At 36.3% G+C, this 22,050-nt stretch overlaps 1 protein-coding gene across 3 annotated transcripts in view; it reads right to left on the bottom strand.

Moving 5' to 3' along the window:
• The window catches only part of RDX (radixin), a 44,713-nt gene that overhangs the window by 18,339 nt on the left and 4,324 nt on the right, over positions 1–22,050 (bottom strand). For 2 of the 3 annotated variants that reach the window (XM_064409326.1, XM_064409323.1), the window contains exons 2-6: positions 8,995–9,078; positions 4,019–4,114; positions 2,511–2,785; positions 1,198–1,281; positions 609–755 (exon numbers count right to left, since the gene is read on the bottom strand). In XM_064409326.1, coding sequence (XP_064265396.1) covers positions 609–755; positions 1,198–1,281; positions 2,511–2,785; positions 4,019–4,114; positions 8,995–9,078 — 686 coding nt within the window. Of the gene's footprint in view, positions 1–608; positions 756–1,197; positions 1,282–2,510; positions 2,786–4,018; positions 4,115–8,994; positions 9,079–17,769; positions 17,842–22,050 lie in introns of all 3 variants that reach the window. The other variant, XM_064409325.1, reaches the window with a different exon arrangement.

The following is a 22,050-nucleotide window of genomic DNA, read 5'->3' as shown; positions in this document are numbered from 1 at the left end:
TCTGTTGACATGAGATACTACTAACAAGTGCTCGTAAAGAAAGAAAAGAGCAAGTCTGTTGTTCTATTTCCAAATTCTTCATATTTCCTACATTTCAGCTCTTCCCTCTTCAAGCAGAAGAGATGATTTGATCTCTTTACCAGGACACATGAATGATCTATTTTCTTTGGTGTCTCAAAGGTTTCACTTTTAAATATCTAGGTTTTTAAAGCCCCAACATCTACAGTCCTTGTTATGGCTCTTACAAATGTTTCTCATTAAGTAAATTGTTCAGCTTTAAAATGTCCTTTTATCCTGACCCAAGGGAATGTTTTGAATGAAAAGTACAGGAAAAAATCATATAAAGATGGTCTAGCTGTAGTAATCCATATAAAGCAATGTAAATTTAAACTTCCATAGAACTGCTCTTCCTTTCCCTTCTTCTGCATCCCTTATCTTGAAAATTCAAACATTCTGGCAGTTAACTTCTCTCTCTCTTTCTCTACCTCTTAGATTACAAGGAGAACCTGTTTTGCCAGATCCTACTGAACATGCAGCAAGGTGGGGGTTGTACAATCTCAGATAGCAACTCCTAGGACAGAACTGCAAAACGAGTATTTCCCACTTACTTATCATCGTGCTCATAAATATTCAGACCCAAAGCATCAACTCCTAGCCACAATTCAGTTCCTTTTTTATTCTTTATTTCAAAATAGTTGACTCCATACATTTCCAAGTCTTGTGCTATCTTAAGGTATTCCATCATAGAATCTTCCCTGATGAAGAAGAAAAATTGGTATAGTTTAGACAGCAAATCATAAGTACATTGTAAGGATAAGGGAACTGCACAAACAGCTAGGGTAAAATTAGTTATGAATTAAATCTCTCTCTAAAATAGTTTGGCTCAGATGTTTTTAAGAGCTCTTCACTCTAATATGCATGTAGAGTCCAATCACTGCACTGTCTTTCTGCCCCATGAGCTAAGCAAATACTAAATGCATTTTAGAGGCAGGCAAGTGTGGACAAAAGCAGGTGACAGCCTTAGCAGAAATCATATAGGTAAACCAACAACCTAACTGGAAACTCAACTCTCATGGAAGTCTTTCATAACTACCTACCTAGGTCAGAATAAAAGAAAGCCACTTCCCAAACAAATACCTCCCCATATACAACCTAATAATAATGAAAGCTGTTGTGAACATTTTTTTACATAATTACCTTAACATTCCCCTGTGCTCTTCATGCCAGTTCTGTATTCTTTCTTCCCACTGTTCTTTTGTCAGTTTGTGCTGTTCTAACACGCTGTGAATAGAAATTGTTGCTCTTAAATGACACTGACAACAAACTTAACCTCTTTTGTTGCACAGGACAACATATGCTTTAACTGAATAAACTTAAAAGATGACTTCCTACATACTGCTCATATTTTCAGCCCAGAAACAAAAGCTTTGTATTTCAACAAATTCCCTTCTAATTTGTATTTCCAAATTCCCACAATAAAATTTTAGTGTGACCTTCACACTAAAATAGTGTGAAAATAACTTTTTTTTTCTTGGTATTCTACATCCTTTATAATATAAAAGTCACACCATTGCATACCTCAGCTAAGTCATAAAATGTAATGTTTACAACAGCTGAAAATGCACATCTATAGAATCCTCTGACGATAATGCTAAATATTAATCTCTAGGCATGCAAAGCTTTCATTCTGCTGTCATTTGAAAGAAAAGGTAAGACATTACAATGTTAGCAGACAACCTCATTGAGGGGTTTTTTGTGGTTTTCTTTTGGTTTTTTGTTTTTTTTTTTTATTTTTCATTTATGAATAAAATCAATTGGGAAGCAGCTTCAGAAAGCTCTTTCATGTTTAATCTACAAGAGGCTGCAATGATGGAATTATATCTTGGCCTACTAGAACTTTCAGTGTAGTACTACAGTAAGAAATCAAATGCATATGATGACTTTATTATGCTTTCATTCCATGCACCCAGCATTTCAGGTGTTTCTAGAGAAGCTGTGTTAAAGGACAATTAAGAGATCATCTGAGCATTTGTCTACTGAAAAGGAACACCTTAAGTATATGAATTTGTATTGTACTTAAGCACTGCAATGTATTTTATTTGCAGTACACTTACTTTCAGGAAATCATTGTCATTTAAGTGTGCAAAACCATGAAAACTGAAGAAAAGGAGAGAGTATTAAATTAATTTTAGTTACTTCTGTATTGGAGTATTTGGATTTTAATTTAGCAGAAGCAGGCCTCCACTAAAATTATTTTGGAGTACTTTGGAAATGTGGAAAATTAAATCTGTGCAGATGCTTGTGGACAGGAAAAACATCTCCAGAAACATGTGGCTGTGATGCTTTTTTGTTGAAGTCTAGATCAGGATCTCTAAAATTTTACTAGCAGAAAGAGGAACTCTAAGAAAGCCACCATTAAATTCATGTTATCACTTAATATTTTATTTATAAAAAAATGTGCTATAGTTAAGTTTATGTGCAGCATTTGGTGCAAAACCCCTCTCACTCACCGCTGGGGGAGAAGCCTGTCATTGGCTAGGTAGCCCAGTTTATGGATCTCCTTACTGTAATCTCCATACTTGGACTGGACAGCATAGGAAGCCAGAAGAACTGCAGTTTCTGGTGGGCAATATATTTCATCATTTAAGATTGACTCTTTGACTTGTAGGAAGAAAAGTCTCTGAGTTATTTCCTGAATTAATTCTTCAGATACATCCTCTGGAAAAAACTTGGCCCTGAACTTAAACTGCAAAGGATTTTCTTTCCGTACATCTTGCTGTGTTACCTGAGCGAGAAGAATAAAGAGAAAAATAAAAAGAGCACTAAATGGTAAATTAAATGTGATTTAATAGTACTTAACTCTTTAGCTCCTCTACACTGAAACCCAGAGCTTCCAGACAAGCCCAATATGGAACTCACTGAAAGGTTCACACTGACAAACAAGTTTGTCAATTTGCATAAACCAGACAATTTTGAAATACTACTTAAAGGCTGCTTAAGAGATTTTTTTTTTAATAGGCTTGTGTGAATTTTATTTATCACAATGAAGACCTGGAAACTAAGAAGTTGCAAGACATTAAAAAGATCAAAACTATATCCAAGGATTTGCAGGCAGTAATAAATTAGGGTCTTACAATGGTTCTTTAGCAAAAACTACAACACATTTCTTCAATGTGAGTATCAAGTTTGATTCTTTTAAAAGTCTATCAACTACTGAAATAAATATATGTGCTTTGTTCCTGTCCCTGTGTATCTGTAGCACTACAGTGTTTATTGTGGATGAAACAAGACACATACTGGATTTACCACAGAGAATCAATGATTACGTAAGTGCAGCCAGTGGGACTTGCCCCTAAAACCCATCCAATTTGCCTCCTAATATTGAAGATAAAAAAGGTATTCTTGATTAGGTTGAACTAAAAAACAAGTATCTCCATTCTAAATAGTGACATTAACAACTAAACTGACAGCCAATATTAAAATAAGAAGTGACTATTCAAATTCACAAATACAATTTAAAGTAAAATTACCCACTTCCCAGTAACTGGGAGATACAAGGTACTCAATGCCATTTGGAAAAAGAAATAATATTATCCTACAATCTACCTATCAGATACCTAAGCCGATTATTTTGCCTTTTTTAATGATTCATAGCTGTATGCATACAAATTCCTGAAGCTGAAATACTTCTCGTACACATGTCCAAACTGTAAAACAATTATTCTATTATGTTCTGCTACATGAAAATGGGACAATCATATGAATTCAAGCTTTCTTAATGCATTCATGCATGCATTCCACAGTACTGGAAACTAGCTCCTCAAATTAAATATTGATGCAGCTTTGCATATTCTTTATAACTAATCTAACTTAACACTATTTTGTCATTTAAAGCACACAAAAAGCAAATTTTCAACTAAAATTGAAACCAGCTATACCTCACTTAAGATATTAAATCAGTAACGCTTATACAATATATTCAAACTGTACACTTGGCTAAATATGAGGGAATTGTTACCTTTTTATTTAGCTTCAGCCAGGTTGAGTAGCCTTTGCTGTCCACATACTGCAGCCCAAAAAACCAGACTTCACGAAGACCAACAGTTTTCACCACCTAAAGATAAATGAGCCATAATCATCAGTAATCACTGCAATACATTTAACTGGCATTGTGTAGCTTAATAAAGCCACGTCAACAATTTCAAAGTGAAATGCAATCAAGTCTTACAAGAACAAAAAAAGATAAAATAATAGCAAAACATCAGGTTCAAAGAACCCCAGAGTTCTAAATAAACTCAAATGCTCCAAGCTATCAACTGGAGCGTGCAGCCCACTGTGTAGATCAGCACCTGAGGAACAGAAGGTAGTAACAGGACCCTGAGGTTATAAAGCACATCTGGGAAGTGACCTACAGCCCAATGGGGAAGTGAGCACACTTCAACAGAAGACAAAATGATAATAAAGAGTAATATTTGTGGACAAGTATAATGTAATGAGGATGAACTGCCTCCTTCAAATAGTTCTGCCATCTTCTAAGAGTTAATGATAAAAGGGGTAAGGATGATCTACCTAATTTAACACTTACATGACTTATACATGACTTTCCTGTAAGATTTCAGACCAGCTCTATCACCAAAAGCCACTAGAGAAGCAGAACTGTCCTTGACTAGAGGAAAGGCTGTTTTATGGATACACTGCTTAAAAAGATGGACAAAAAACACAAGCTGTTTTCATAAATAGAATTGTAGTGTAACCAGGACTTCAAAAAAGGATGAAAGCCATGTGACAAAAATCTGCTGTAAAAATCCTTACATAAAGATCTGTGAGTAACAGTAAAAAGATGAACCTCAATAAAAGATCATATTTAATAAAAGCAAAACACTGTACATAAAAGACAACCATTTAAATTATGTGAACAAAGTTCTAGCTGTAAAGCAAAGAGGCAAGAAAGCTATTACACTACTATACACATGTATGGTATTCACAAATTTCTAATTCTACATAAGGACTGGTCACATCAACTTATAAAAAAGGATGCTGTAGCAATGGAAATGTTTCAGAAATGTTGAAAAGAATGATAAGTGAATTGGAACATTTTCTGCATAGCTAAGACGAACCAGGGCTACTGACAGAAAAATAAGGAAGGCTATGATACAGGCCTATAAAATTTGCATGGCATGTAGAAGGAAAATAGGGAACGATTGTTCATAATTTCTTATAATGTAAGAATCAAGAGAATCAACAGAAATCATGACATAGCAGGCTCAAAGCAAACAAAAAGAAGCACTTTTACTACAGAGTATAATGAAACTGTGGAGCTGTTTCACAAGTCTTTTGCACAGCAAAAGCATATGTGGATTTAATAAGCAATTAATCAGAAAGGTCCAGCAAAGATTATTAAATGACTGTAAACTCTGGCTCCAAAGATCACGTATGGTAGTACTTACATATGTCCTCAGGTTGGACCATGGTGCCAAGCTGCTTTACTGAAGGCTGTTTTATGGAAGCATTCAGATGCATGTGAAGTAAATAGAATTTTACACATAGATCCTCCTCCATTTTAAAGTAGTACTATCGGGTTGCAAAATTAAGATTTTTAAAATTAGAAAATGTCATAAGATAACTATGCAAATTTACTTCTTCTCCCTTGCATATTTGAATAACCACTTAACCATTCAAGTAGGCACCTTTTTTTCTCCTTTATCATTTCACCTTCAAACTCCAAAGCACAAAATGGACAATGTTTGTGGATCCAACCTGATTGACGCTTTAAGTGAGCATGGTTATTTCCTCTAGAATTCCCACATCATTTACTTTAGACATAAGAAATGCTCAGAACAGGTGTATGTTACTAGTAAGGTCCCAAGCAGCATTAAATTTGATGCCCCAACTCAGGAATTTCAGACCTGCTGTTTCTTTTGGCACAGATCTCCTATACAACGCTGATCAAACTACTTATGGTTTTATCAGATGACTGAGAATGCTCTTTACTTAGCAGCTGTCCAAGATGAGCCCTCATACCTTATCAGCTCTCTGAGCTGCAGAGAACTGCAGATGCTCAACAGCCCTGCCCATAAGGCATAAGGAGACAAGTGCTTATGCTCACGTCAAAACATTTTGCTCTCAACCCACTAACTATGGCCCCTGAGATGCACATGATTTAAATACAGACAACTGGGTACAGCAATGCAGAGCTACACAAGTTTGCAAAATCAACACTAAAACCAGCAGAATGTACAAATAAGGAAAAAGCATTGCCTACATTGCCTCTCAGCTCAAAGGAAAGAGAAATAACCTTTCTGAAACTTTGTACCAAGATAATACATACACTTATGCACCGCAGCAGCATGTTAGTAAAAAAGTAAGTAGAGAATGAAAAACTTTAGAATTGGATTCTGGCCCAAAATTCTATTAAGTAGCTTCAGGCAAGTGTTCATCCCATCTGTAAAACAGATTTATCCACCAGCACATCCTACAACTTGACTATTAATAGGCAATAAAAACTTCTTGGAGAAGAAAAGCAACCTGAACAATGTATGTTTGGGCAAATCACAACATACACATAAGACAACCTAACAAGGATTTCATATGGTCACCTTCCACAAGATTGTAGAAAGAAGGCTTTAGAGATATCTGGAAAGGCCCATGGAAAAAGGATAAAGGAAAATTACAACATGAAATAAAGGAGACAACCCTCATATTCCTTCTGAATGGCAGCTACAGTCAACCAAAAGCTACTCATGCACAGTGCTAACAAAATAAAAACTCCCCCACAATTATTACCAGTGTGTGGAAACATCCCTCACAGGGTTCTTCCTCTCTCAGGAAAGCTACAGATGCTTAACTGGTTGATTAGAGGAGGACAGATCCTCTCCTGCCTATTCTGACCACTGACAGGATAGACAGAGGGACCAATGACAAGTATGTTAGTACACCTTCTAAAATGCAAGTAATCAAGTAATTAAAAAAAAAAAAAGCTTGTGTAATAAATAAGTTTACTGAGTTTGACAATGGAAGAGAAAAGAGAAAGCCACAAATTTCAAATGCTGCATTCTTGCTTGCTAGCAGATGAAGATGATGAGAACACACATATGGAATGGGAAACAAATCAAGAACTCCAGAAAATGCCACTTAAAAGCCTAAAAGAACACTGGCTGGTAAAAGGTTATTCACCAAAAATGTAGGGCAGCACTAGATAACAGCTGAATCCATGGAGAGGTTATTTTCTGCAAACAATAACCAACCTGCTTGTCATGTTCACCACTTCTGCATAAACCTTGAAGGCCAATCCTTTCAGTAACAGTGCTATTCAATTATCTTTCTATAGAGAAAGGAGATAACTTTTTGTCTGGAAATTTCATGCTGGTTTCACAATACAGTTCAGCTCTTGATGTTACATGGTGGAACTCACACATGAATTTAAGATCAGGCTAAAACGTGTTTCTCACACACCACTACTCTGGTTGATTTTTCTTGACCTATATTTTTTTTGGATTTAAAACTCCAGAGGTAAGAGTTGGTGAGATGTCAAACACCACACAGAGAACTGAGGAACAAAGAAAAGAGCATGACAGCAAATTCAGAACTGTATCTTTGTCCCCTGTTGGCAAATGCTCCAATTTGGATGAGCCTGATTACCTGGGCACAAGACATTACACAGCAGAATGTCACCCCACCCAACAGAGAGCAGCATAAGATAGCAAAGGCTGGCAAAAGACAAGTAACAGCTTGAACCTTCTATGCCACACAATACCACACTTTTATTTGATGATGATGATGATGCTGGTTAGACAAAAAGCAAGGCAGCCTCTTTTTTCAAGAAATCTTTTTAGGAGTCATGAAGTTTATTCCTATGTAGGGACTGAAGACCTAGTTCATAGGTATACCCCTATACTGCTACTGATGTCAGAGAAAAGAGCAGGCAGTAAGTGTAAAGAGTCAGTCATTTCAAACAAAAACTGCAAAGGCGATTTCATTCATCTAGAAATTCAGCATTAAAACAATAACATTCTCTTCTTTTCAATTTATATAATAAGACATTTAATTAACTCTAAAAGGTCAACTAAAAGTTTAAAGAACTTTTTTGATGTGTTACTTTCTCTTAGTACTCATTATTACATATTTCAAGCATCTACAGTGGAATGGACAGAAACTACTAGACATAATTGTTGATCTACTTAAACCATTTTTGAAATGTAATTTCAGATATTTCCACACTTCCTAAATAAAGGCATATATCTTGGATCTAGACAATAAAACATATTTATTGGTATCTTGTTGGAAAATGACACAACACATTGACAGGTTGTGACTATTTTTAAGGTTTCCTGTAACACTCCACAACACAAGTCAAAAACTTGTTTCAAGATTCTGATGACTAACACCACAGGAGTGCAAGAACAGCCCTGTTTAAGAAATCATCCACTTGGTCCATTTGACTGATGTACAACACACCATGAAGAGACAATGTGCAGTTGTGATAGGTTTGCAGTCTGTAAGCACATTAACGTCACCATTTTCAACTATTCTTTTTTCCTTTTTTTTTTTTTTAAGATAAATTCCAAACTGGTTCATAGCACAACAGTATTTAGTTCTAACATTTGAGAAGTGAAAAACCATCCTACAGTGTCCATTGCTGGAAAGCAATTGTGTTAGCTTTCATTAATGAATTTACTCTCACATACATATCACAATTCTAACAACTATATTGCAGTAGCAACTATAATATTATTAGACATAAAAACCACAATTAATTTCAAAGTAGTTCCATGCACAATTTATCCGAAGCCTCACTGGTAACATATTTAGAGAGCTGTCTTTGAATTCAGCATGTTCCATGAGAAGTAATGAGGCAATTCACACTAACTCAGCTTAGATAACATAAGGAAAAACAATCTGTACATGAGAACACTACCACTTTTTCAGACTATGCCTTAATGACCACAATACTCTTATGTGCTTGTACTCATATATACATAAAGACATTTAAGTTACCTGATCAAAGAGCTGCTTGCCTGTTGTATTGGGCTGGATGGCAAATTCCAACTCTGCATCCATTGTGGTTACTCTGACATTGATCTACAGAATATAAGGAAATATTTAAATCATAGTGTAACAGTGTAATGCTTCTATATCCTGTGATTAGCCTGTTAAGAAACAATAAGTTCAACAATTTTAATGGTCATGTGAACACACAGAACACAGCAGTAAGAAAAACAGAAAATTTGAATCTGAAAAAATTCTCATTTTTATTTAGTCTAAAAGCATAATCATCATAGTACTTACCAGAAGGTTGGAAGGTAAATTAGAGAACATAGCTCAAAATTAATTTAATGGGGAAGCTGACATCACTACTGAACAGCTGAAGAACATTGGGATATTCAGCTACTGGGCACTATTTTCAGAGGGCTTCCCAAATGCATGCAAAAGAAAAAGTTCTTGGTCACATATATGTCATTTTAAGGTATTTATGCCTACCAATATAAAAAGACAAGCAGCCTCCTGCTTGCCATCTCTAAAATCAAGCAGTTTGATGGTCAAAGTATTTAGGACTGGAGCTTGTACATCTCAGAACAGACAAGAAACCTGTTTTCACCAACAGAAAGGAAAACTACAGCAGTTAGCTCTCCTTAGGGCCAGCCTCCTTCAACTCCCTCACTACAAGACTAAAAAAATCGCCACCATTCAATGAACCTCCTTCTGCTGAAAGGAAGGACCATTTTCCAGATGACTCCTGACAATCACTGGGTTTGTTTGTAATAAAACAAGTCAAATACTGCAGGAGATAATTGAAAGCCTTACTTGTAAGTACAACAGTCTTTTCCAATTTTTCTTCATCTGGTACATACAGAAGTGAGAATTTCCATGAAGCAGAACAAAGTATTAAATGCACAGCACTGTCTTCTCAGTGTTAGAACAGTCCTCCACTCCTACTGCCAGGGTATCAATCACATTTTATTCATCTTTAGTACATAAAAATATAAAGTATTAAAGGTCAAATACACCTTCCTATAAATGCAGAAAAACCAAATTCACACAGATCTATTCTAATTTCTCTCTCCTGTAAAAAAAGGGCACAGGAATAAATTAGGACTTGTATTACAGGTTCTTACACTACTTGATCTATGCATGTGAGAACCATTTCCATTAACTATTTCCCTAATTTTGCCACCAGGTGGAATACTTTGAGAAGTGATTGTCTGGAAAAGAAGGAAAGGCAAAACATGGAAGGGAGATCTAAGGTGGGGAAAAGAAAACTGCAGGGCAGTTTGTCTTCATGCAACAGATAAAGCTTGACCACTGCTCCCTTCAGCATCAAACACGAGGGGGATATAGAAGACAAGAATAGCAGGAGCCTGAGGACCTCTAGGTCATAGACTTGTAAACAAGAATGATAGAGGGGGTTTAGCCAACTTTACTGTGAGTGCAAACATTGATAAAGAATAAGAGTTGAAGACTTCAGAGTAAAAGATAGTTTCGTTTCATTGCAAAATTTTTTTTAAAAATAGAGGGTGTGTGTCAGGAAGAGGGAAAAAAATGTTTTCTGTAGATTCTCTCAGTCTATCTATTTCAATAGAAGAAAAAAAAACCCTTACAGAATATAATTAATCTAACAAAAAAACTAATTTTAAATGCTAGTTCTAACTCACTGCCAGTTACACTAGTTTAAGCATGAGGGATTGCCCCTTAATTACAAAAGATCAACTTTTGAAAACAGTTTTTCTACTTTAAAAAAAAAATGAAGCCTTCTTTAGGGCAGGCACAAGTAAGGAAGTTACAAAGAATAAGGCCAAAAAATAATTTTATTAAATACCAAAGTGCTCTGTTATATAACAACACTACTGCCAAAATAAGAAGTGTCACAGATCTACAAAGCACAGCAAGTTCAAAACTAATTGCAGCAGCAAAAACTTCTTATATAAATATCCTTACAAAAAATGTCATCTACAAATGCAAGAAATACTACCTGCAAGTTTATCCTTCACAAGAACTAGAATACTCAAACAGTAAAATAATAGCTGCAATACAGAGACAAACTCAATACAGCTCTAAATTCTGTCTGCTTCTGGATGCTACTGCCCCAAAAAACCTAAGTGCTCTAAGAGTACAGAGCTTCTACACCTCCAACAGGTACAAACAGACCTTAAGAGCACCTAGCCACTTATACACATTACAGTAACTGCTTAAGCCTGAAGCATTTCTGTTTATCTTTGTATTTCCAATTAACAGATCACTCAGCTGCTAATCAGTACACATTCAGTTTTAATCAAAAGTTGCAAATTAAATGATGGTAATGTTAAAACATTACCTTTTGTGATATGAATTATTTAAGAAAAGACAAAAGTTAACACTACAGTTCATTTTCTTTCTGAAGGAATTTGGACTGACTTTGAGTTTTGTCATACAAATACCAGACTTCTATGAACTTGTAACATTTTTTCACACCTTCAATTATTTCTGGGCATGGAACATAAGAAAGTTACTTTTGTGAAAACCTGAAGAGCCCTGAAGGTCTACTCATCTAATTCAAACCCTGACAACAGAGCACCCTCTCAATAAAAATCAAACCTCTGGTATCAGCTGCGTTGTCTGTAAAATAAAGCTAGCAAACCACATTAACAAGAGTCATTGGGGAAGTTTCCACATCATAAATACAGCAGGGAATTGAGAAAACACAGAAAAAGAAGGTCCAGTAGCTTCAGCAATGGTCAGTCACTCATGTAAACCTCTGCTGGGTATATATATAGTTTGAAGCAATGCTCTTTACGTGGGGAAATTATCTGAACCACAAATTATGAGGACAGGCACTCATCTGAACCAACTTTACCACACAAATACGGAAACAGGAAGGAGCTCTTGCAGTGGTGACAAGAGAAACACATAAAGGCTTCCTGTAGCAAGTACTGGAAGGCTACCACTACACATACCACAACATCCATTCAGTGCCTGCTCTTCAAACTTGCTCTCACCGGGATCCCACATCTTTGTTACAGAATGTCACAGCTCCCTTCTTTACAAAGTTCAGCCAATTACTATCTCAAGTTTGCATATTAAATAGAATCACAGTATAGTTTGGCTTGGAAGGGACCTTTAAGGGCATCTAGTTCAACCCCTGTGCAATGAGCACAGACACCTTCCCCTACATCAGGTTGCCCAGAGACACATCCAACCTGACCTTGAACATTCCCAAAGATGGGACATCTACCATCTCTCTAGGCAGTTGTTAGAGTTCCGCCTCCTGCATCATAAAAATTTTATTACTTCTATGTAGTTCAAACCTATATTCTTTTAGCTTGAAACCATTAGCCTTGTCCTATTACAACAGGCCCTGGTAAAATGTTTGTTCCCACCTTTCAGAAGCTCCCTGAAAGGTCACAATAAGGTCTCCCTGCACCTTCCTCTCCCCCTGGCAGAACAACCCCAACTCTCTCAGCCTTTCCTTATACAGAGGGATGCTCCATTCTGGGAACTATTTTTGTGATCCTCTCTAGACTTGTTTCAACAACACCATGTCCTCCCTGTGCTGGGAGCCCAGAGCTGAAGCAGCCCTGCAGGTGGGCTCTGAGCAGAGCAGAGGGGCAGAATCCCCTCCCTGGCCCTGCTGCCCACCACTGGGTGCAGCCCAGGGCACGTTTGGCTCTCTGGGCTGTGAGAGCACACTGACAGCTCATGGCCAGCCTCTCACCCTCCAGCACCCCCATGTCCTTCTCAGCAGGGCTGTGCTCCATCTGCTCATCCCCAGCCTGCGTTGACATGGGGGGATGCCCCAACCCAGGTGCAGCACCTTGCACTTGGCCTTGTTGAACCTCAGGAGATTCACATTGTCCCACTTCTCGAGCTTGTCCACGTCCTTGGCATCAGCAGCAGGCTGAGTTTATCTGTATTTTACCAGACTTGCTTCAGAATGATTAAACATGGCCAAAGGAAAGGGAAGAACACACACTAAAGAATTACGCTTTGATTATTCTTTGCCAAGGGAGCAACTGATGTTTTGATAACAAATGTTGCTAATGGGTTATGAGGATATTTGCCACAGCTCACAAAATACTATTTATAGAAAAAATATTCCACAGCAAGTTATCTATTAAATAATTTATCAAAACCAATAAAGAGTACAGTCATTGAAAATATCTGGAATAACAAACACAGATGTGCACTTAATAAAAGCACGCACTTCATAAGGGAATTTTATTTTTATTGCATGCATTCTTTCACCTTTAAGGACTTGAAAAAGTATGTCTACATTTTCTTGTAGTACCTAACTTCAACCCTTCACAATTTATGGGACTATTACACCATTACTACATTAACCTTTGAACCTCTCCTCAAACAGATACAGTCCATGAGACATGCAAAAAACCTGGCTGCAATAATCTAAAACTTTCTATTACTGTACTTCAGCCATCCTTTGCAAATATTAGTTATGGCACTTCATCAGAAACTCCAAAACTGACTAGGTACCAATACTGAGAAAAAAATCCATTTAAAATAACATTGAAATGGCTTCCATAGGTTTTGCTTTGGTTTAATAAATGCAATACAAATGAGTCATTTGTAAAAGCCACAAAAACCAGTCTGATTCATAAGAAAATTGCATATTGCAAAAAAAAAGTTTGTTCAAAGAGCTTCCTCACACTGGTTCAGCCATTTACAATCTCAAGTTTGCATATTAAATTGTGTTAAGAGTAGCAGTGTATTAGTCCCACTGCTTTACAGACTGCACAGAACTCTCTCCATACCAACATCAAAGTAGATATAGGAAGAGATGAAAAAAAAGACTTTATGAAGAAGATAAGGTAAAAAGGTAAGGATTAAACAGCATTGGGAACAGGCTACAGAATAATGCCAAACAGATTTTTCTAATAGAAGAATCAAGAAAGCAGTCCTCCAAGCTGAGATCAATTGTCTATTTATACCACATAAATAATAAATTCAAGCCATAACTCAAATACTACATTACACAGACTCAAAGATTTTCCTGGATAACAACAGCACTGTAGTAAAAAAATTTTATACACTATTTTGGTTCAACCACCTTACATAAAGTAGTGTGATCTTGCAAATATTAGAATTTTAAACCACAATATTATTCCAGAATTTATTTAATCCTTCTGAATACACAGTATCATAAAATGTTGAACAAACCTAAAAAAAAATCCTTTTTAGTCTCAGTAACTTGGATATCTGTCTGTGTTATTCCCCAGTGTAATGCTTGCTTTCTTTCATGCCTTGCAGTCTTGTACAAAAGTGCTGCAAATTATCACCAAAAGCAGATGATAATTTAACTCCTTCTACACCCTATAAATACAGTATTTCAGTCAATTAAATCTAATCTTCTTAGCGTATGAAATGATTAACAGTTATGTAACCCATGATGTCTAAGTTTAGCTTCTATGTTTCTATTTTCAGTGCAGATCTGTGAGAATGCCATACAGCTGAGAAACATTTTGTATCGATTCTTTTAGGAAGAAAGCACTGAAAATAAGAGTCAACAAATATTCTGTTCTTCAGCAAGCTGAGAACTAAGCATACTGAGAACAGCACTTGCAACAGCTCAAATTTTGATTACAGCAGCAAAGATGTAATTAAACAAAAGTCATCAGTTTTATTCTGATGGATCACAACATGCTACATGAAACTAAAATTCACACTGCCAGGCAGAACTGAGAATATTAACCCTCTTTCAAAAACAACCTATTTGGTTGTGAAATCAAAGTAGATGCTGAGTAACAGTTGAAAAACTGGAAAGCCACTTTGTCACAAACCCAGGCAAAGTGAAGGAACAGACTTTCTACTGAAGCAATCAAAAATTAAAATGTTTCAATTTTGTATACTTTTCAGTCACATATTACCTTCGTATCCCAGGACAATATATAGAGTTACTTTTACCCTTTCAAAACATCCTTTTCACCCTGACTTTTAACCTACTAGCCTCTAAGAAAGAAAATCTGAAACACATGACCTTTTATTGCCATGTAGAAGAATCATTCACAGTGGCATGAAACTTATTTCAGACAGACTTCCAAGAAAAATGAAAGATGTTTGCTATAAAATTCCAATACACTAAGACTTTCTACTGGTCTTCATTTACTTTATTTTGTCTGGAATACTATGTAACTTTTCAATGTGGAAAAAAAAAATTAAACCACAATCTACTTAATTGCCTTTCTGTGGTTCAGTCGGTACTGATTTCATTTAAATTGATCTATGGCTTATTTATTTGTTATTTTTGCAATAAAAAATTAATCCCATAAACCAAATTAATCCCAACTATAAACAACATTTATAGTTGTACTGCACAGGTTTACATATTTACAAGACTACCAGACTTTTCTGAAAACAATCAATTGGATCATCACAGCAGAGTCTGAAAAAAGAAAACCTAAATAGGTCTCAGTAATACAAAAGAGATAAAATAACACTGTCAAAAATCTCACCACTTATGTTAACTGGGTTTTCTCAGCTCTTACCCATGATTATTTCATTAGTTTTCAGGTTAAATTATTTCCAGCAATAAAGCTACAGAACACTGTCTTATTGCAACAGCTGTCAAAAAAAAAGCAACAAGGAGTTAAAGCATAAATAGTTTCTGGACTAGAAGTACATTTGGTTATTGTGGATTGTCCATAAAGACAGCTCCCAAGAGCTCCAGTAAACATCCATAGCAAGAGACCTCCTACTGTCCAGTACTATCAAATCTGAGCAGAACAGCAAGACTCTTCAAAGAACAACGTCGGATTCATTAAACATAACCGTGGCTGGGCTCTTACAGTCTCCAAAGAAGAAAGAAGGGGGAAAGAAAGAGGAGGGGGAAGGAAGAGAGCTCCCAAGCCATCTGTCATTTAATAAGCAACCAGAACAAAATCTGAGGTTTGATTTGTATAGGTAATACTACTTAACCTTTGCCAAGTGTGCTACTTCTTCATTCACTGATTACCAACTATAATTACAGCAACCTGCAGTTTACAGGAAGACACTGAGAAATGTAATCAATTTCATTTCATTTATAATGGCTCCTTTTGCTTGGCTTCCTTCTAGGATTTCACATGCACCTACATCATCAAGAGACACATGAACTCCTCATAAAAAGTCCCTTATAAAAGAAAAATATTATCTTTGGCATAAGGCCAGCTTCTTTGCCAAGATCTGGTAGCTAATATCCAGTATTAGGGTGGATTGTGCACTCTTTCAACACCACTGCAATCTCAGTTCTAAGGATATTGCTTTCCTCGTGAACAACCCTAAAATTCTTATTTCCTTCAATTTTCTCTGGTCCTTAAAATAGAAAGAACCCTGCCTGCCTAAATTTCATGGTTCCAATCCCAGAATTTAAAAAAGAAGTTACCTCACACAGGCTCTTTTTTTTCCTAGTCATGACCTCTGTGGCTCCATGGGTCTCCAGCTGCATGGAGCTGGTGGCCTCAGAAACTGCATGAGCTCACAATGACTTTTTGCCTCATTCTTAAAACAGTTTTCCAAAACTGAGAAGCTCCACCAAAGGCAGTACTCAATTCTCATAGCCAGCACTCAAACAGGTCAGAAAATAGTATGCTGCTAATTCACTTTCCTGCCCTTTATAGTGCAGCTTTCTCTCACCAATGAGCAGGATACAGACAGCTACTTCCAGCTGGAGAAAGTGCCAAGATATTGCCTCTAATCCACTGGCAGGAAAAGAAGAAATTACAGAAACAAGGTATGACCAGTTGGTCATCAGACCAACTGCAAAGCTCAGAAAGAACTTCGAGCCCTTAGTCCCATGCTCACATTGTTCATCAAGCTGTACCAGTTCCAAATACAAACAAAAACACACAAAACTGATTATTTATGTGGGTAATTTCTTATTAATAGCAAAAACCTTTTATGTATCTACATATCAGGATGTATGTGTATACACATGCACATAGACACATTTATTCTTAGCAATAGACCTGCCCTGCTCCTAATCTGCTACCAAAATGAAACATCAGTAAACAAAGAAAGCCCAAAGGCTATTACATAAACCAACCGAGTTGAGCAGAAATAATCTGACAATTCAGTTCCCTTTCTGAATGCTTTTCTCACTGGATACAAGTGGAAGAGACAAGCAAAAATCATTTAACACATGGCAGATGAAATCCTAAGGTAGCAATATAACATTAAGAGAAAAAGAATCAACCTATTTAATTATCTCCTCAAAGACTTCTAGAATTATTATCAAAACAGAAGATGGAGATCTTTTCTTTCCCCCTGGGTAGAAAGTGGATGAACCCTTATCTTAGCTGAAAGGAGAGGAACAGGAGAGCACAAACTCTCCTTATTTCCTCCATTCAAACTTACTTTCTATGTGATACCTCTACCATGGTAAAACTACTAACTTAGTGCAGACACTTTACACAAGTTCTGTCTTCCCTTGCCAAATCCCGCAGCAAACCCTTCCACTGATTCCCACAGATGCTGAGTCAGGCTCAAATTATGCCTCCAATAACTACTGTCTGTCAGCTCATCACAAAGTCAACAATTCCTGAAAAGTCATTCCTTCTGCCAGCCAAATGGGCTTCAAGTACTGCTCCCATTTCCAATTGTCCTCCACGCAATTTGCAGTACACCAAGCTTTCCTGATCTTTCTTTCCACATGTTGGTACTAAACTGGCTCAATTTCAATTGTACATGATCAAATCTTATGAAATCTAGAAAGGGCAGAGTCAAAATAACTGGAACAGTTATAAGATTATCTCTCTAAAATGTAAAAAACCTTCCTAGATTTTAAATGAATATAAATCTGCTACTTACTGGTTTCGGCATTTTTCTTGTTTTCTGTAGTCTCCTGTCCAATTAAATCTTCCAAAAACTCTTTGCCCCCTTCTGCCAAAAATAAAATTAAAAGGATTGTTTTTAAATTAATCAATAATCACAGTAAATAGTACAAATTCCTATACAAGTATGCAAGTGCTCTACACGTACAAAATACATTTCTCAGTAGGTGACATATAGAAAGAGCAACTAATTTAGCCAGAGTCAGAATCTACAAGTCTCTAAGCAGTAACATCCTTCCTACTTTCTGGAGAGCATTTATGCAGTAATGTTACAATAAAGAGACAAGAGTTCCCCAAGTGCTACAAATTCTTTTAAAGGTTCTGTTATCATACATCATTGACTATTAAAAATCTCTAACATTATTTACAAGAAAAATCATTAAGACAAAAATCCCACTCTAATAATTTTAAAGCATCAAAACTTTTATTTCCTGCCTATAAAATAATTTGTTTCTCTCAGCAAAGGAATTACAGTAATTTTCCCAAATGAAAAGAAATGCAAATACACCAATGGAAAAAAAAGGAAGAAATTCTGCTGTGCTTAAAATAACATATAACATAAAAAGAAAAAATGAGATTTTTTTCTTTTTAAGCAGAAGGCTATAAGTTATATCTATGTGGTGATGAAAGTATTCACTATTGTTTTCTGCTTCAAAAAAAGTTTTTACGCCTTGAAAAAAATATGCTTGCAAAGTTATTGGGAGATATCATCCTACCTCCTTTTCAACTCCTTTTAACTTAGAGCAAGCAGCTAGTCACCTTCCTGCACACATTTACAGTAATGACTTCCACAACTCAGACTGTTGCTGGTTTGCAAGGAGCATCAAAGACTGCATTGCCTTCAAAAATTATATTAACTGGAATTATACTTATGCTAAGAAAAATTACTGACATGCTAGTCAGAATAATCTGAGATTTCATTATTATATCCCCACAGCTGCAACAGATGAATAAAATCTTCAGAAGTGCTTAAAAGAAAGCAAGAGAAAAACAGAATACTTGAGAGCAATCCAGTTATGAAAAACAAGCTTTTGTACAACTGATCTTTCATTCATAAAGAAAAATGAAAAAATAAAGTATTTTCACAAAAAAAATTACAGAAGAAAATTTTCCTTGCTTCTTGGCAATAAAAATACAGTAAATATTAGAAACATTTGCACAGCAATTTAAGGTACACTAGCATTTCATTCTTTATTTCTTCTTCTAATCTGTAGAGATATTTGAAAACAGACTAAAAAAAAACAGGTAAAGGATGAAAATAGAATTTAAGAAGCATAATTGTTGTTGGCTGGTAAAGAAAACAAATGTTAAGACTAATGATTACAGAAACAGAGATCTAATAGCATAATTCACATATGGAACAAAACTGTGTTTAATGAAAAGTCAGCCTGAAAACACTAAAACACTACCTTGAAATTGCATTCATTACAATATAACTAATCCACACCAACTCTAAAGGTATAGTAATACTCTGCTTGCCTAGCATAAAGACAATTACACTCCATTAGATTTTTTTAATTACAGAAGATACTCTAGAGAACTGGACAGTATCAGTCATGTCCCAAATGCAGGCTCACTGCCTGATGTGCAGTGCCAATTTACACACTGAGCCAAGGCATTTCCATTTCTTTATTCTGATCTGCTCAGAGCAGGGAGCTGGGTGGGAACCCACCAAAGGCTGGCACCCCAATCATCCAAACTTCACACCTTTCATACATTTTAGCAAGCAAAGAAGTCACGTTTTAGTGGCTACAGGTCACATGGCTCTCTTCTTGATCAACGTTCGACCTTCTACTGGTTCAATGATTCTCTCACTTCTGCCAATCACAGCACATGCTCAGCCATTCCCCTCTGGAGTCGTGGGCCTGGGGAGTCAGCGGGCCCTGAGCTGTGGTCACAGTCACCTCCTGCCAGAATTACCTTTTCTCCACTTGGAGCTGATTCAGCACAGTTGCTGAGGTGGCTTTGTTTCTTTCTTCCATATCTTGGAAGTTCTGACAAATGTCCTTGTGGCTCATGAATTCTGCATTCCCTGTGTCCACTATCAATGGAACATCCTTCTTCCAAACTTTGCTAACTTTTCCCGGGTCTGAGATGATTGAAGAATGTCAGTAGAAAGCCTTTTACAAGGCTTTCTACTGACAAGTCATTTCTCTTTCTAACACCTGGACATCAGCAGTAAGACTACTGCTCTAAGATACTGTTAAATATATCCTTGAACATTATGAATACACTTTTCCTCTATTCCTCACCCCTGCTTTTAACCACAAAAGCTTCCTAGGGAGGAAGAAAAAATTAGTTTTGATAAAGTCTGGCTTTTGATAAAAATTCAACAGCATGTTTCCCTTTCAGAGAAGAGACTGCCTCCTCTTCTCCCTTCTTTCCCTAATGTACACCTTGGAAAAATTCAAGGGAATAACAGAAAGCAAAACAAGCTTGGCTCTAATATCTGCTAACAGTTAGCAGGACTCCGAGCTGTAGTAATCCCAGTGCTCACGTCTGACAGCAAAGGCTCAATGCGTGAAAAACTGAAGGCAGATTGAAGCCCTAGAGTTACACTCCGTTAATTAAGGATGCAAAAGCTAAATTAGATTCTCATCCACCATTTTGTAAGCGTGCCAATTGAACAGTACCAAAAGGAACAGAAAGTAGCACAGCTACCTTCCTGTGCCTTTGGTTACAGAGCACTGAAAAGAAGGGGTACGCTAAGATGACTGATAAGGGAGTCCCGTCTCCAGGAGAGCAAGGACAGCACATGGCACAGGACCAAGATCTGTGTTACCAAATTATTCCTTTCTGAGGTCTTTCTAAGAGACAACACATCTAGCAATTTCTACAATGACTGTCATACCCTCATGCATTTTATCACCACAAATTCATTCATAAACATGTCCCAGATTTTTGCTTTAGGATTTACTTAAACATTTTGCTATAATGCTACCAACAAACCATAAATTATTTATTTGAAAACTTACTTTAATACCTTAAGGTAACTTTTAAAATCAAACATTACTACAGAGTTTTAAAGGTTAATCCTTCACCATCAAAGCACAATTGGGAGATGTTTTCGCATGCAAGAGAACAAAGTTATCAGCAAAAAGTAAGAATGCTCTTAAGTAAAACTCAATAAAAATGAAGTCCCACTGTTAGTTCCACAGATCTCATGGACCTGAGAAATTATCACAGTATACAAGCAACAGGAAAAAAAAATTAAATCTATGCAAAACAAACAGCATCCCATGTATTTTTCTGTTGAAGTGTCTGCTTGCAGTATCTTTTAAAATGTAAAAAAAATCTATAATTTATTTTTAAAAATTTAGCCAAATATAAATTTATAGCCAACTATGCTGAACTTATTTTCAGTGTTTTCATTTTATATGTAATACAAAAAACCAACCTGTGCCAGTCTTACTATATATAATACAAAAAACCAGCCTGTGTCAGCCTGAATATGCTTTCATATTCAAAACATTGTGCAATTTTGAAACAGTACATCCACACAAATGCAATGTAACTATTATATTTATATACAAATCAAGAAGTTCACAGATCTTAAAACTGCAAACATTGACATTAAATAAGCACTGAATAAAAACAGAAAATCACCCTATCTTTCCCAATCATTGGCACCAGCTAACATTAAAAACAAAACAAACATGAGGGAAACATTGGGCCAAAAGAAACCAAAAATTGCAGCCAGGCAAAATATCATCTATCTCCACTGTTATTACTGGAGTGGCAGTTCACTTCTGCTACTAATGCCAGTTCAGATAAATTTGTATTTAGCAGATGCAAAATTCGTAACTTTGAAGCAACTAATTACTTACACTTACTTTAATCTTAACACTCATGGGAAATGGCATAGCAAATAGTGGGGGGGAGCCAACAGCAAAAAATACCCCAGTCAGCTGGGATTGGGAGTGATACTCCTTTTGATTCCTGCATTCTGAAACCAGCTTGTGAGGCACAAGGCATAAAGGCTCATCACTTCAGCATTTAAGATCCTAAAGGTCCCTCTTCCAAGTCAGGATTAACAAGGCTGCGACTTTGCCGACTTCCTACAGCTACAACACTCCGGACATTCAGAAGTGTATGCAGTAATCTGGATTCTGGACCAAAACAACAAAAGTATCAGCAGGCTCCACATCACAAACAGATAAAAAAATCATCCAGAACATCAAGAACTCTCTTGAAATGAAAAGCTGTGATTTCAATTAGTTTCACTACAAGGAAGTTGAGATTTTTAAATCAGTATCAT

Source organism: Passer domesticus, chromosome 2, assembly GCF_036417665.1.
Source record: "Passer domesticus isolate bPasDom1 chromosome 2, bPasDom1.hap1, whole genome shotgun sequence".
Classification (NCBI taxonomy): domain Eukaryota; kingdom Metazoa; phylum Chordata; class Aves; order Passeriformes; family Passeridae; genus Passer; species Passer domesticus.
The sequence above is the reverse complement of the archived record's forward strand: the minus strand, read 5'-3'. Positions and strand labels throughout refer to the sequence as shown.